At 65.4% G+C, this 14,959-nt stretch overlaps 1 protein-coding gene and 1 long non-coding RNA gene across 6 annotated transcripts in view; one reads left to right on the top strand and one right to left on the bottom strand.

The window, feature by feature from the left end:
- The window catches only part of BAHCC1 (BAH domain and coiled-coil containing 1), a 70,972-nt gene that overhangs the window by 53,228 nt on the left and 2,785 nt on the right, over positions 1–14,959 (top strand). For 3 of the 5 annotated variants that reach the window (XM_054670761.1, XM_054670765.2, XM_054670762.2), the window contains 16 exons: positions 3,035–3,237; positions 3,338–3,474; positions 4,095–4,223; positions 6,622–6,745; positions 7,642–7,934; positions 8,760–8,938; positions 9,538–9,839; positions 9,994–10,098; positions 10,186–10,342; positions 10,427–10,541; positions 10,626–10,701; positions 10,869–10,977; positions 11,653–11,772; positions 11,906–12,082; positions 12,260–13,440; positions 14,133–14,369. In XM_054670761.1, the coding sequence (XP_054526736.1) occupies positions 3,035–3,237; positions 3,338–3,474; positions 4,095–4,223; positions 6,622–6,745; positions 7,642–7,934; positions 8,760–8,938; positions 9,538–9,839; positions 9,994–10,098; positions 10,186–10,342; positions 10,427–10,541; positions 10,626–10,701; positions 10,869–10,977; positions 11,653–11,772; positions 11,906–12,082; positions 12,260–13,440; positions 14,133–14,369 (3,644 nt within the window). The remainder of the gene's footprint in view (positions 1–3,034; positions 3,238–3,337; positions 3,475–4,094; positions 4,224–6,621; positions 6,746–7,641; positions 7,935–8,759; positions 8,939–9,537; positions 9,840–9,993; positions 10,099–10,185; positions 10,343–10,426; positions 10,542–10,625; positions 10,702–10,868; positions 10,978–11,652; positions 11,773–11,905; positions 12,083–12,259; positions 13,441–14,132; positions 14,370–14,959) is intronic. The other 2 variants (XM_054670763.1, XM_054670764.1) reach the window with 2 other exon arrangements.
- LOC104003043 (uncharacterized) lies at positions 4,863–8,806 on the bottom strand. Its single transcript, XR_675549.4, has 4 exons — positions 8,720–8,806; positions 5,937–8,082; positions 5,625–5,805; positions 4,863–5,441 (listed from the first exon to the last, which is right to left on the bottom strand). It is a non-coding gene; the product is annotated as an uncharacterized LOC104003043 (long non-coding RNA).

The raw sequence follows: 14,959 nt of genomic DNA on the forward strand, positions 1-14,959 counted from the left end.
AAGAGAATGTTCTTGAACAGTGCATTTCCCCAAGGGCCCGTGGTCACCCTGTGCTGGATGAGGCTGCTGGCCCGCACGCGGCAGGGGTGGTTCCGCAGTGCTGGGAGCTGCCTGCCCTCGGGGGTATCTGGCCCAGAGTCCCTGCTTCTGGGTGGGGCTGTGCAGAGGGTTTGAGGAAGCTTGGAGTCCTATCAGGGTGGGCTCCACCTGGACCCCCCAGAGGCCCTCCCTTGGGCCTCCAGCTGGACCCCCCAGAGGCCCTCCCTTGGGCCTCCAGCTGGCAGTGTATGAGAAGGCAGATAGGGCGAGGTGGAGGCACCTTGGGGCAGGGCCTGAGCTGCCAGGGACCCGCCGTGGGAGGGTCTCAGGGACCCTCACCTGGCAGCATGAGGAGGCGTCAGTAGATAGCAGGTCCCGTGTGTATGGCCAGAGTGGCCGGTCTGCCTGTGTGAATGCCTGCAGGACAGGAGCCCGTTCACTGCATGAATACTCATGTGTAGACCACGTGTCCCGGGCGGCGGGCCATGTGGCTTAACCCAGCATGGATGTCGTCACACTCCGGCCAGGCCAGGTGTCCCAATCCCCAGGGTGTGCAGAAGTGGAGTCAGGGCCAGCTCTGCCCTCCGGGTCTCCACCTCATGGTCCCCCCCTGGGCCCCCACCCCTGCCCTCCCCTTGTCCCCGTTAATGGGCAGGTCTGTGCAGCTGCTGGGCTCAGAGCTGATCCCTACAAGTGTAGCGATCACTTCGATTGAAATTAATTAGGAGGTTGGTTTTGTCCTGTGCCAGACAGCAGGATTTGCAGAGGGGAAAGTGGGGAAAAAGCCCCCACCATCGGGGCCGGGCAAGCATAGAGCCCCCAGGACTGGCAGAACCATCTGGGTGAGGCCACGTGGGAGCCACACGCCTGTAGCCTGCAAGGGCAGGGGAGGCACAGAGGGGCTTCTGGCCAACTGCAGTGACCCCAGGAGACCTGGGGCCTTCAGTGGAAGGGGCCTGCAGATGTGCCTCCCCGGCTGCTGATGGCAGCAGCTGCTCAGCCCACCCCCCCTCGGCCCTCTCTCCCCCTCCCATTCCCTGCGGATCCTGGACCCAGCAGCCTGAGTGTTCCCATGGTCCCCACCAGATCTGTGGTCTCGGTCCAGAGCTTTGCACCCCAGCATCTGCCCCTCCGAGCACCTCCTGGCTTCTTAGTAATGACTTCTGGGGATGGATCAACCCTTAGTCTGGGCTTGTGGCCCCCTGGCCCTCCCCATACTTGAGGAGGGAAGCGGCCACGCACCATGGAGTGCCCCAGCCTGGGCGCTCAGGTCAGTGCCTTTGGTGGAATCTCAGGTGCGTGCCCCAGCTGTCAGGCGCTGATTTGTCCCATCGTGGATGGGGTTCTCCCGCACTTCTGCCTCTGGCTGAGATGAGCCATGTCTCTGGGGAGCCCCGATCCGTTAAGTGGAGCGTGGGGTTCTGAGGCAGAGACTAGGTTTGGGGTGCTCGTTGCTGTGAGGTTATCGTTGCTCCTGGGCTTTCCCAGGGGATACCAGCACCTCTACTCACCCCACAGGGGTTCCGCAGTTCTCCTGCCTTCCTGGCCATCACCACCCACCCCCACCGCAAAGTGTCTGGCCCCTGTCTCCTGCTGGATGTCCTTGTGGGATCAGCCCATGGGGACCCCGTTCCTGGTCTCTGTGGTCAGCCCCCAGGGCTGGCTTCCCCTACTCAGGCCCTGAGTCCCCAACCTGGGCCCGACCCTGCATGGACGCCAGCCTCTGCTGGCCCATGCTCTGACCCCAAGATGGGCCGTCCCTTCCCCAGGCCACTGCCTGGGCTGTTGGGCTGCCGCTGTTCCTGCGGTCACTGTGAGGGTAGCTCCCCCGTCCCTGCCCCCAGGTTGAGGTCCCAGAGGATGCGGCCCTGGCAGCCCCTTCCTCCTGACCTGTGTTCAGCCCATGGCCCTCCTGCCTGCCCCAGGGCTGCAGCGTGCTGGAAAGGGCTTGGCAGAGCCCAGCACTGTGTTCAGAGACCGGGCAGGGGCAGGGATTTGGTGCTCTGAGGGAGGATGGAGGAATGGTGGCTGCTCCTCTGAGAAGGGTCACAGCAGATGAGACTGCATCCAGAAACCCCTGCCCGCTGCCCGCCTCACAGGGAATCGAGGGCCTGGGGTCCCAGCTACCCAGGAGGCTGAGGTGGGAGGGTACTGGAGCCCAGGAGTTCGAGGTTGCAGTGAGCCATGATGGAGCCACCACACTCCAGCCCAGGCAATAAAGCGAGACCCTGTCTCAAATTTAAAGGTATCGAGGGGACTTGTCCCCTCCCTCTGCACTGACCACTGGCCTCCCTGCAGCCATTGCTCTTTAGGTGTCCACACAGGCGAGTGGACGGAAGGACTGATGGGCAGGTGGACAGGCAATGGCAGGTCTTAGCTGCTGGGGGATGCCAGCCTCCACCACCTGGGTGGAGTGATGCCCAGGTGCTGAAGCCCCTGGTTCCAAAGCCATCTCTCCGCGTGACTTTGAACTTGGTCGAAGCCACGTAGACAGACGCCTGTTGGAACCGCAGGCTTGAGCCACAGCATTCAACTCGGTTGAACTTCGGCAGCTTCCGTGCGCGAGGCCTCAGTGGGCTCTCGTAGCACTGCCTGTGTCTCTGAGGGCCCCAGAGTATCCCTTCCCAGGGCTGCCATTCGAAGCAGGGCCCCCCCGGTGGGGGGACACACAGGCGTTTCTGTTAGAAGCTGTAACGAGCAGCTTGCTTTTACTTCGATGGTTTGGGGCCTGTCTTGCTCTGTGACGCAGAGGACCCTGCCCCGTGGGTCCTCCCAGCTGGCCCTGCCTTACCACCAAGGGAGTGTCTCCCCAGCATGCAGCAAAACAGGGGTGCTGGGTGTCAGCCCTGGCGCCCACCTCACTCTTCCCGGTCTCCTGACCCTCATCCCGGTCTTCAAGGCTGGGTGGCTTCAGGGGGCCAGGGCTGACATCAAGAGCCTGTGAGGGGCAGTGTGTGCCCAGTTATGCCCATGCTGACCTTCCCATGCCGCACAGAGGAGGAAGAGGACGTGCTAGCCTTCAACCTGCAGCACCTGGCCACGCTGGCCACAGCCTGGTCCCTGGTGGAGGCCGCTGGCCTGGACAGCTCCACTGCCCCAGCGCAGCCGCCCACGGCCAACCCCTGCAGCGGCCCCAGGCTCACCCCCCGCATGCAGATCCTGCAGCGCAAGGACACCTGGACCCCCAAGACCAAGCCTGTGAGTGGAGGTCCCAGTGCCCACGTCGCCCAGTGCGTTGCCACAGAGCCCCAGCCTGGGCCCTGGCCCGGCTCACAGGCCCCTGTGCCCCGCCCACCAGGTGTGCCCCCTGAAGGCCGCCATCGACCGGCTGGACACGCAGGAGGTGGGGATGCGCGTGCGGCTGGCGGAGCTGCAGCGGCGCTACAAGGAGAAGCAGCGGGAGCTGGCCCGCCTGCAGCGCAGGCATGACCATGAGTACGCCCGGCGTGGCGGGGGGGCCTGGGAGGGTCGCAGCACCCCCACCCCCGGGAGGCGCCCACGGTGCTGGGGCCGATGTGGGAACAGGCCAGGATTGGGCTCTGCCCCCTGCCTGTGGGCAGACACCGGGGTCCATCAGGGAGGCCCCCCAGAGGCAGTGGGGCCCAAGGAGGGAGGCATTCGGCCAGCAGCGAGACCAAGCGGCAGGGCCAGGGGTCTGTGGAAGAGCCGCTTGTCAGAGCCTGGTGTGGCAGGAGGCTGGCCGCAGGGTGGCGGGTGAGGGGACAGTGGCAGAAGGGGGAGTAGGGAGGACTGGGGGTGCTGTGGGGCCAGGGCAGAAGTTGGGGGATTCTCTGGGGGAGGGGACACCCCGCAGTTGCAACAAGGGCAGGGGCACCACCTGACCAGTGTGTGTGGATGGTAGGAGGTGGGGGCGGCGGGGGCCCCTGGCTGGCTGGCCTTGCCCTCTGCGTGAGGGGTCAGGCTCCCCAGGCCGAGTCTGGGCCGCATCTTTCCCCACACCCAGTAGCCCCTCGAAGGCCAATGCCCTCGGCTGGAACCTTGTTGGGGAGCTGGGTTGTGCATGAGCCTCTGACCATCCCCCCTGCGGCCCCCAGGAGAGACGAGAGCTCACGGAGCCCTGCACGGCGGGGGCCTGGCCGGCCGAGGAAGCGCAAACACTCAAGCTCGCTGCCTGCCCCACGTCCCACGGGGCCGCTCCCCAGGAGCGATGGCAAGAAAGTCAAGTGAGTCCTGGGCACTGGCATGGCAGGGCGCGTGTGGCCGGCCCTGGGCCCTCGAGGCTGGGGAGCAGGGTCCAGGCTCCCCTGAGGCTTCCAGGCTGCTGGTGCCCCTTCACACCTACTCTGAAGGCCTGGCCCTGCCCTTCCTAGACCATCGAGAGTGACCAGCAGACAGAGCCCTGCTCCAGACAGGCTTTGCCCTTCTGGCAGCTCCCAGCACCACCCTGGCCCGGGTCCCCCTCTGGAAGTCACGGCCCCCAGGCCCAGCCACGCCAGTTCTGCACACCTGGCTGTGGCATCGTCCCCGCCCGGCCCCCCTGGAGTGTGAGGCGGTGTTGCGTGCAGGCCTCTTTATCTGCACTGTATAAAGTCGTTGGTCACGCTGTGGAGCTGCTCACGGCTGCCGGCGCGATGTTATTATCCATTACCCGCCCGGCGCAGTCGTTGGCGCACTCCCGGGCCTGGTATAATTGTCCTTCTCGGCTACAAATTGCCTCTCCCGGCAGGCCCATTTGCATAAATCCTCCGAGCTCCTCCAAACACGATTGGCGCGTGCGTGTGCGCACTGCATCAATCCTGATGATTTGGTAATAATAGTTAAATCGGCACTAAATGGTTCCTTCAATTAAGACAGGCAAAAAATTAATCTCAGGGCTTTATGTCACAAAACATTAGCAAATGCAGAGAAGGTTACGGGGAGGGCCTGTGTGGCTGTGGGCAGTGGAGGGGTCACCATATGGCTGCCCCCCCCAGAGCTGCCCCTGCCCTGCCCAGGTGTCTCCTGGGGAGGTCTCCTGGGTCTCCCTTTGAGAACCAGCCAGCACTGTGGGAACTGCTGGGCAGGACAGGGCCCCTGGAAGCCAGGATCTGGCTAGAAGGCAGCAGCCTCAGGACAGGGAGGGAAACTGAGTCCAGGACCCCTCTTCCCGAGGGTCAGGGCCCCACCTCACCCTTCCACCTCCTGCCCTCACTCATCCAGGCAGTGGTGGCAGAGGCAGTTGGCCCCGGGACGGGCCTTCTACCATGCAGGAAGTCGGGGAGCGGGGGCCCAGGGGTGCCTTGTGGCCCATGGCTTCCTGCCTGGCCCCTCAGGCCTCAGAAGCCCAGCCTCCTCTGTGAGCAGGAAGGTGGAAAGGGACATCCGGCCACGCCAGGGCCAGGCAGGGCTCTTTGTCTCCATCTGGGATTCATTTTCATGAGCAGCTGGGTATCCCTTTGCACCTGTGGGCAGGGGGAGTTGAAAGGTGAGAGGCCAAGCCCCCAGCCCCTGTCTAGCCAAGAACAGGCAGAGAGACTTCCCAAGCCTTGGCTTCTCCATGTGAAATGGGGCAGTGAGAGGTTCTGGGGAGGGTGGGTCACCCACACAAGATGGGGAGCCCGGGATGTGGGGGGATCAGGTGGGACCTGTTTTGGGGCATCTGGAGGTAGCTGCTGGGCCCATGTAGGCTGGAGTTGACTTCTGCCCCAGCTCCCAGCCTAGGGGACAGCACAGCTCTGGGGCATGGGGAATGCTGAGGCTCAGCCTCCGCAGTGTCCAGGGCTCCATCTGGGAGGGGCCAGGGATGCAGAATTCCATCCTTAAGACCTGCGTGGAGGACAGAATGGGCTCCTGAGAGGGCCTGAGCCCGGCAACGGGGTCCCTGGGGACTCAGGGGAAAGCCCAGGCTTCTCTGGACACCGCCCCCACCCCACCCCACCCCACCCGCCTGCCCCTACCCCCGCCCCTGGTGGGACTCCGGTTGGCGCGTCCTCTTCCAGCTGTGGCAGAAATGTGGATGCAGTTCTCACAAACCTGCCTGGTGCCTGCCCCACTCCTAAGGGTGGTAGCATCACGCCCTGAACACCCGCCAAGGGCCGGGCCCGGCCTGCATAAGCCCTGCCCCAGACTCAGACAGGCACATGTGTGGCTGTCCCTTGTTCCAGGTGCCAAGGCTGGGGCTGCAGCCCCACTCAGGCCCCAGTAGCAGCAGAGCCCTGGCTCCTGAGCACTGGGCGGTCCCTCAGAGCCCTCACCGGCCCCAGCCCCCGACACCTGGCCTCTGGGTCACTGTGGCTAGGACCAGACAGCACTGCCAGGGCGTTCCTTCCTATCAGGCTGGAAGGATGGGATTTGGGTAACAGAAGCGTGCCCACTTCCAGTATAGCCAAGTGGGGGATGGGGCGGATTTGAGGATATAGGGGCTGCTGAGGGCCAGTGGTTGGCAGGCAGAGGGGCTGGCTGCAGGCAGGTGCTCAGGGGAGGTCAGAGCTGGCTCGGCCCCCGGGGCCCCTCACCCCCCGCTCTGTCTGCCCGAGACGTGGGGCCCTTGGAGGAGTGTGACCCACTACAGAGACAGTAGGGGGACAAGGCTGGGGCGGCCGGGCCTGCATCTGCCCTGCACCCACCACCCCATGCCCCCAGGGCGGTGCGGACAAGCCTGGGTCTGCTGTGCGCGGAGCTGCGAGGAGGCGGTGGGGGCGAGCCTGCGAAGAAGCGAAGCAAGCTGGAGAGGAGCGTCTACGCGGGCCTGCAGACCGCCTCCGTGGTGAGTGCCGAGGCGCCCGCCTTGCCCCAGGGCCCTTCGGGTCCCTTCCTGGCAGGTAGCAGACTCTCCCCAGCCCTGTGCCAAAACCCATTGCTCAGATGAGCGAACCAAGGCTGGGGAGCTCCGAGTGCCGACAGCAGGAGGAGGAGCGTGACCCTGCAGTGTAACGCAGGAAGGTCTGACCGGGTGGCCCTGCCGCCACTTGCCCACGTCACTCCACCCTCCTCGTCTCACTCCAGCAGGAAAGCAAATGCCCAGGCTACACTCTGCTCACAGAGACTCCCTGGAGCGAGGCCCTGCCTTTCTTCAGGTGGCCCAGGGCACACTTGGTGTGGCAGGGGCTCCTCCGGCTGCCGGCACCCCCTTTCTTCTTGGTGTGGGGGAGCTCCCCACGCTGCTGGCACCCTGTTTCTTCTTGGCGTGGTGGGGGCTCTCTCGGCTGCCGACACCCCTTCTTTCTTGGCACAACAGGTGCCTCCTGCCCCTCCTCTCTCCGTGGCCTCGGCGGGGCTGGTGAGACGTGGGCCCCAGCATACTTCACCTGTCTGCCCAGGGGGCTGATCCTTCTGCCCAGATGCTGTTTTATCCCTCCCTTTAGAAAAGCTAACAGCCTGGCCCCACAACCCACAGCCACTGGGCCCTCAGCCTCCTCCATGTCCCCTACGTGGGGTGGGCAGTTGGTGGGCAGTGGGGTGTGTGGGAAAGGCCGCAGCGTAGGCTCCAGGGGCAGGCCCTGTGTCTCTGGGCCAGACATCCCTTCAGCCCCTGTGGATCGAGGGCAGGGGCCTGGAGGTACCAGTTCTGAGCCGGGCATCAACAGAGAGGCACCTAACCGCCCAGGGGCTGTGGTTTGCAGAGGGCGCCCTGAGAGTGCAGCTGCCCCTCCCTGTTCACAGGAGAAGGCGCAGTGTAAGAAGAGCAGCTGTCAGGGCGGGCTGGCGCCCTCCGTGGCCCACAGGGTGGCCCAGCTGAAACCCAAGGTCAAGAGCAAAGGGCTGCCCACAGGCCTCAGCTCTTTCCAGCAGAAGGAGGCTACCCCTGGGGGGCGCATCCGGGAGAAGCTGTCCCGAGCCAAGAGTACCAAGGTGTCTGGGGCCACACGGCACCCACAGCCCAAGGGCCACGGCAGCCGGGAGACACCCAGGTGCCCAGCCCAGCCCTCCGTGGCTGCGTCCCAGGAGGCAGGCAAGTTGCTGGCGTGAGTGGCCACTGCCAGGAGCCCCGGTCATGGTCACTCGGGGGCTGGAGGAGGGGGCGGCAGGTTCATGGCCGCCACCAGGGCTGGGTCATGGCTTGTGGGGTGTGACAGGTCCAAGGAGTCGTTTTCACTGAACAGGCTGGGGAAGGAGATGAAGGTCTCACGGAAGGAGACCCCCATCCCCAGGCAGAGCTCAGTGGCTCTCAGCATGCCTCACCCCCATGTCAGGGCCGAAGGGGAAGGAAGGACCCCCCCTGGAAGCATCCAGGTTAAAAATAGCCCTCTCAACGGCCCCAGCCCCTGTGACTGTAGCATCCGGCTGAGCTGACCCCGAGGCGTTATCTGACCACCCCCCCAGCAAACATGTGTGTCCAGAAACAGGAGCCTAGAAAAATAGAAGTTTCCTTTCTCCTGCCAGCCCCTTCCCCCAAGGTCTCAGATGCCTGAGAAAGAACAAAGGGAGGGCCGCTTGGGGCTGGGGGAGGGGCAGAGGGCCATCTGGGCGGAGGACAGCAGAAAAAGGGGAAGGGACTTTCTGGGGAGGGGGCCCTAGCCCTGCCAGGTGGGTGCCCTATTGCCCAGGGTATAAGAAAAAAACACCCCTCCCCACACCCATACAAATCCCTTCAGGCTGGAGGCCAGGACCTCAGGTGCCTGCCCCCAAAGCAGCCCCACAGAGCGGCCCAGAGGGTGACGGTGACCAGCTCCACTCACAGCCCCGCCATAACCGCATGCCCAGAGGGTCACCTCCCCCACCTCTCAATGGCACAGCTTACCATCAAGTCATCAGGACCCCTCTGCTTCTCTCCCAGGCAGTGGCTATGACAGTGAGGACTGCGAGGGTCTCCTGGGGACAGAGGCACCACCCAGGGAAGCAGGGCTGCTGCTGCACGCCGGGGCCAGTGTGGCCATGCTGGGGCCCTCACCCTCCTCTGTGGTCAAGATGGAGGCCAACCAGAAGGCCAAGAAGAAGAAGGAGAGGCAGGGGTTGCTAGGTAACCAGGAGGGAGGACGGGTTGCTAGGTAACCAGGAGGGAGGGCAGGGATTGCTAGATAACCAGGAAGGAGGGCAGGGGTTGCTGGGTAACCAGGAGGGAGGGCAGGGGTTGCTGGGTAACCAGGAGGGAGGGCAGGGGTTGCTGGGTAACCAGGAGGGAGGGCAGGGGTTGCTGGGTAACCAGGAGGGAGGGCAGGGGTTGCTGGGTAACCAGGAGGGGGAGGGCAGGGGTTGCTGGGTAACCGGGGGGAGGGCAGGGGTTGCTAGGTAACCAGGAGGGAGGGTAGGGGTTGCTGGGTAACCAGGAGGGAGGGCAGGGGTTGCTGGGTAACCAGGAGGGAGGGCAGGGGTTGCTGGGTAACCAGGAGGGGGAGGGCAGAGGTTGCTGGGTAACCGGGGGGAGGGCAGGGGTTGCTGGGTAACCAGGAGGGAGGGCAGGGGTTGCTGGGTAACCAGGAGGGAGGGCAGGGGTTGCTGGGTAACCCGGGGGCGGGCAGGGGTTGCTAGGTAACCAGGAGGGAGGACCGGCACAGTCAGCCCAACCAGCCGGGTCTCCAGGATGGGGACCCCTGTGACAGCCTCCCCTCCTTCCCGCAGGGGCCTGCCGCCTGTCCAGCCCTGAGAGTGAGGTCAAGATCAAGAGGCGGTCGGTGAAGGCCAAGGTCGGCACCACGCTGGAGCGGGCCCCAGGGCAGAGGCCCCCAGGTGCGCCGGGCAAGAAGAAAGCCAAGGGCAAGGCCAAAGGCAGCCTGCGGGCAGCGCCGGGGGCCGCCCCCAGCAGGGACGCCCTCTTCAGCCCCTCTCGGGCCTTCGCCTGCCGTGAGGAGGGCAGCCGGCTGGCCAGTGAGCGCCTCAAGAGGGCCACGCGCAAGGGCACGGTGCTGCAGCCAGTGCTGCGGGTGAGGCTGGGCTCTGGGGTGCTGGGCGGAGAGGGTGGGTGCCTGTGAGGAAAGGCCTTCCCCGCCCTCCCCCGCACGCCGGCCCCTGAGCTCTGGGTCAGCCTGAGGCTGTCCCACCCTTGACTCAGCCCCTTCTCTGCCCACCCACGCACAGCGGAAGAACGGGGCCCTGTCCATCACACTGGCCACACGCAACGCCAAGGCCATCCTGGGGAAGGGCCGGAAGCTGAGCAAGGTGAAGCACAAGGCCGGCAAGCAGGTAGCAGCCCCCCACTCTGGGAGCCCACTGTGCACCCACCTGCACCCCGCCTGCACCCCACCCAAGCCTGACTCCTCTGGCCCCCAGGGCAAGGGCCGGGCCGTGAGCCGCCTGCTGGAAAGCTTCGCCGTGGAGGAAGACTTTGAGTTCGACGACAACAGCAGCTTCTCGGAAGAGGAGGAGGACGAGGAGGAAGAGGAGGAGGACAGCGGCCCCCTGAGCGCAGAGCAGAGCGCCGCCCTGGGTGAGCAGGGCCAGGAAGGGTGCCAGCCGCCTGGGGAGGGGCGGTGGGTAGGCCGTGCCGGCCGCTGACACCTTGTGCCCACAGCGCGCTCGTGTGCCATCCACAAGGAGGACCTGCGGGACGGGCTGCCCGTGCTCATCTCCAAGGAGGATAGCCTGCTGTACGCGGGCAGCGTCAGGACCCTGCAGCCACCCGACATGTGAGGCCTGGGCATGGTGGGGCAGGGCAGGGGCCTGGAGGGCAACCGAGACCTGTGGCACCTCACATTCCCCAATGCCCCCAGCTATAGCATCGTCATCGAGGGCGAGAGGGGCAACCGGCAGAGGATCTACTCACTGGAGCAGCTGCTGCAGGAAGCGGTGAGGACAGGGCCGGCCCGCCCCGGGGAGGGGCCTGGCTGGCTTGTCCCAGGACAAAGGAAGGCCTTGGCCTGGGCCGCAGCCACTCCCAGGCCCAGGGACCAGACTCTCAGGCAGCCCTGGGCCGGGCCCCACCTGCTCATGGGTCGTCGCCCGCGTTCCTGCAGGTTCTCGATGTGCGGCCACAGTCCAGCCGGTACCTCCCGCCCGGCACGCGGGTCTGCGCCTACTGGAGTCAGAAGTCTCGATGTCTGTACCCGGGCAACGTGGTCCGGGGTAAGTTGCACCCAAAGCAGGGGCTGGGGCAGGCCCCTCTGAGACCCACAGGAATCATATCTGCCCCCAACAGCCTGGCTTCCGAGGCTGGCGAGGGCAGAACCAGCTCTCCGCTTAGACAGACAATAAAATGAGCTCCCCAGGCGTCATGAAAAAGCACAGGGTGTGTGGGGAGGGAGGGTGGGGGCTCCGGCCTCCAGCCAAGCAGAGAGGGCCCAGCAGGAAGGGACCCTGAGCACTGCTGCTGGGGGTCACAGAGTACGTCAGGGGGCACCAGCTCCCCTGGGCAAAACCTCCTGACTACAGGCAGGGGCATGTAGGTCCCTAGGGCGAAAGGCTCAAGGGTCCCACAGGCAAGTGGCCAGGTGGGCGGGAGGCGCCTCCAGGCGGGACTCGGCTGGGAGGTGGACACGTGGGCACGTGGGCGTCAGCACGTGTGGGGAGGTCTGGTTCTGGGCTGGGTGGGGTGACGGTGGCATCACATGGGAGGCACTGCAGGAGGTGGAGAGGAGGCCCCTGCTCCTGGGCTGCAGGGCGGCTCCACTGTCTGTGTGGTCAGGGAGCAGAACCCCAGAGCCCTCCCCTCACCCTCCCCACCGGCTTTGGCAGCCCCGCCTCCCTGTTTCGGGCGCCTACTGGGGGTTCCAGCTGCAAGCTCAGGTGTGCCGTCCACAGGGGCCTCCGGTGACGAAGATGAGGACCTGGACTCAGTAGTGGTGGAATTTGACGATGGTGATACCGGCCACATCGCCGTCTCCAACGTCAGGCTGCTGCCCCCTGATTTCAAGATCCAGTGTGAGCCTGGGAGCTGCACGGGGCAGGGCCCTGCCTGGGCTCCACTGTGTCCAGACGGGCTCCCAAGGAAGGGTTGGGGTGGCAGTCACCCCACAGCCATGGCACTGAAGCCCTTGGCCCATGCTATCCACAGGCACAGAGCCCTCTCCAGCCCTGCTAGTGTCTAGCAGCTGCCGGAGGACCAAGAAGGCATCCAGTGAGGCACCCCCGCCTAGTGAAGCCACCACCCCCAGCCTGTCCCCCAAAGCACAGGACGGCCCCGAAGCTTTGAAGACACCTGGGAAAAAATCCATTAGCAAAGACAAAGCTGGTATTTTACTGGACTTCCGAGAATCCGGATCGGGGAAGGCACCCTCTGGGGGCTGGGGGAGCCAGGAGGGCTGGGGGAGCCAGGAGGCCCGTGGGGTAGGCAGGGTCCAGGGAGGGGCAGGTGGAGGCAGCTTTGTGGGCCCAGCTGGGGCTGACTCTGCTGGGCTTTTGCCCTCAGGTAAAGCCGAACTCCTAACCTCAGGTGCCAAATCCCCCACGGGGGCCTCCGACCACTTCCTGGGCCGCCGTGGCAGCCCCTTGCTGAGCTGGTCCGCGGTGGCGCAGACCAAGCGGAAGGCGGTGGCAGCGGCCAGCAAGGGGCCGGGGGTGCTGCAGAACCTCTTCCAGCTCAACGGCAGCAGCAAGAAGCTGCGGGCCCGCGAGGCCCTGTTCCCCGTGCACAGCGTGGCCACACCCATATTTGGCAACGGCTTCCGCGCCGACTCCTTCAGCAGCCTGGCCAGCTCCTACGCGCCCTTCGTCGGGGGGACCGGGCCGGGCCTCCCCGGGGGAGCCCACAAGCTGCTGCGGGCTAAGAAGGCCGAGAGGGTGGAGGCCGAGAAGGGTGGGCGGCGGCGGGCGGGCGGTGAGTTCCTGGTCAAGCTGGACCACGAGGGTGTGACCTCCCCCAAGAACAAGACCTGCAAGGCGTTGCTCATGGGGGACAAGGACTTCAGCCCCAAGCTCGGGCGGCCCCTGCCCAGCCCCAGCTATGTGCACCCGGCCCTTGTGGGCAAGGACAAGAAGGGGCGGGCACCCATCCCCCCGCTGCCCATGGGGCTGGCGCTGCGCAAGTACGCGGGCCAGGCAGAGTTCCCACTGCCCTACGACAGCGACTGCCACAGCTCCTTCTCGGACGAGGACGAGGACGGGCCGGGGCTGGCGGCCGGCGTGCCCTCCCGCTTCCTCGCCCGCCTGTCCGTGTCCTCCTCCTCCTCCGGCTCGTCCACCTCCTCCTCCTCAGGCTCCGTGTCCACCTCCAGCCTCTGCTCCTCCGACAACGAGGACTCGTCCTACAGCTCAGACGACGAGGACCCGGCTCTGCTGCTGCAGACCTGCCTCACCCACCCCGTGCCCACCCTCCTGGCCCAGCCCGAGGCCCTGCGCTCCAAGGGCAGCGGCCCTCACGCGCATGCCCAGCGCTGCTTCCTGTCCAGGGCCACGGTGGCTGGCACCGGTGCGGGCTCAGGCCCCAGCAGCAGCAGCAAATCCAAGCTCAAGCGCAAAGAGGCCCTGAGCTTCTCCAAAGCCAAAGAGCTCTCCCGGAGGCAGCGGCCGCCCTCCGTGGAAAACCGGCCAAAGATCTCAGCCTTCCTGCCCGCCCGGCAGCTCTGGAAGTGGTCGGGGAATCCCACACAGGTAGGTCCAGCGGGAGGCGGGAGGAGCTCCTGGTTCCCAAGGAAACCAGGCGGGCTCATGCGCCCCTGCTGCCCTTCCCTCTCCTTTTTCATCTTCCTACTTGATTTCAAGTTAAAAAATGTGGAAAACTTAAGGGAAGAACAAAGACCCATCCATGACCCAGTGAGGCAGCCGCTTCCGCTGGCCCCTCGCTGGAGCCCGTGGCCTGTGTGACAGTAGAAATGGCTTCATGTCGGGCCGGGCCCGAGCTGCACTCCACATGGTGTGGCCTCACTTTTCCACGTCGATAAGTGGCGTGGCCAGCTGGAGAGCTGTGTATCCCCGCACTCAGATGCCTGCGTCTGTCCTCACCAGGGCACTGCTCGGGGGCGCATGTGGGGCCACTCGTGGGTCTTTTGCCTTCATAAATAACACTGTGGTGAACGTCTTGTCCACATGTCCCTGTCCCAGATCCAGTGTCCAGACGTCATGATTCCATGTGCAGGCTCTGTGGAGGCGCGGCCCCTGCTCCAGATCCATGGCTGCCATGGCCTTAAGCTGCGGTGCTGCGGCTTCCTGCCCTTGTGGGCGCCCTGCACACTCACACTCAGACTCACACTCACACCCACGCCACACCCTCCATGCCTCCTGGCCGCCACCTGTCCCCACAGCCCCCCGGCCTCTCAGAGCCACCCTGCCCATGTCCCCCACAGCGGCGTGGCATGAAGGGGAAGGCCCGGAAGCTGTTCTACAAGGCCATCGTGCGGGGCGAGGAGACCCTGCGTGTCGGGGACTGTGCCGTCTTCCTGTCAGCTGGGCGGCCCAACCTCCCCTACATCGGCCGCATCGAGAGCATGTGGGAGTCGTGGGGCAGCAACATGGTGGTCAAGGTCAAGTGGTTCTACCACCCCGAGGAGACCAAGCTGGGCAAGAGGCAGTGTGACGGCAAGGTGAGGCCCGGGCAGGTGCGGGGCCCAGCCCCCCCTCGGGGCCCCAGGGAGGGGACACGACAGCAGCCAGCACTGTGCCCCAACACGGAGCACCTGGCCCCACCACACAGCCCCCGCTCAGCAGGTACCACGGCCCTGCAGGGAGCCGCACAGCCCATGGGCATGCCCTAGAGCAGGGCTCCCAGGTCCCTCCCCACAGTGGGGGGCTGTGGCCCACAGCAGTGCTCAGCATCCAGCAGGTCTAGTTCACTCCTGGGATGTGTGGCGGCCCCCACCCCGTGGGCCCTCCCTGCCTCCAGTGCCAGCCTGAGACAGAAATTGCACTCAGCACACCCTCTGCTCCTCTCTGAGAAGAAGCCATTTTCCAGACCATATGACACGTCCATCTTTCAGGGAAATTAGTATTTCTCTGACTCCGACAGCCCCCAGAGGGTCCCCGGCAGGTTCCTCGGCCTCTGGACAGACAGGGCTGCCTGGACCTGGTCCCTGGCAGGTTCCTCGGCCCCGTCTTCCGGCCACACAGAAGTCCATCCGGTGACCCTTACAGAGCATGGGTGGGCGGGTGGTCTTTCCTGGCTGGGCAGGGGCGC

Source organism: Pan troglodytes, chromosome 19 (assembly GCF_028858775.2).
Source record: "Pan troglodytes isolate AG18354 chromosome 19, NHGRI_mPanTro3-v2.0_pri, whole genome shotgun sequence".
NCBI lineage: Eukaryota > Metazoa > Chordata > Mammalia > Primates > Hominidae > Pan > Pan troglodytes.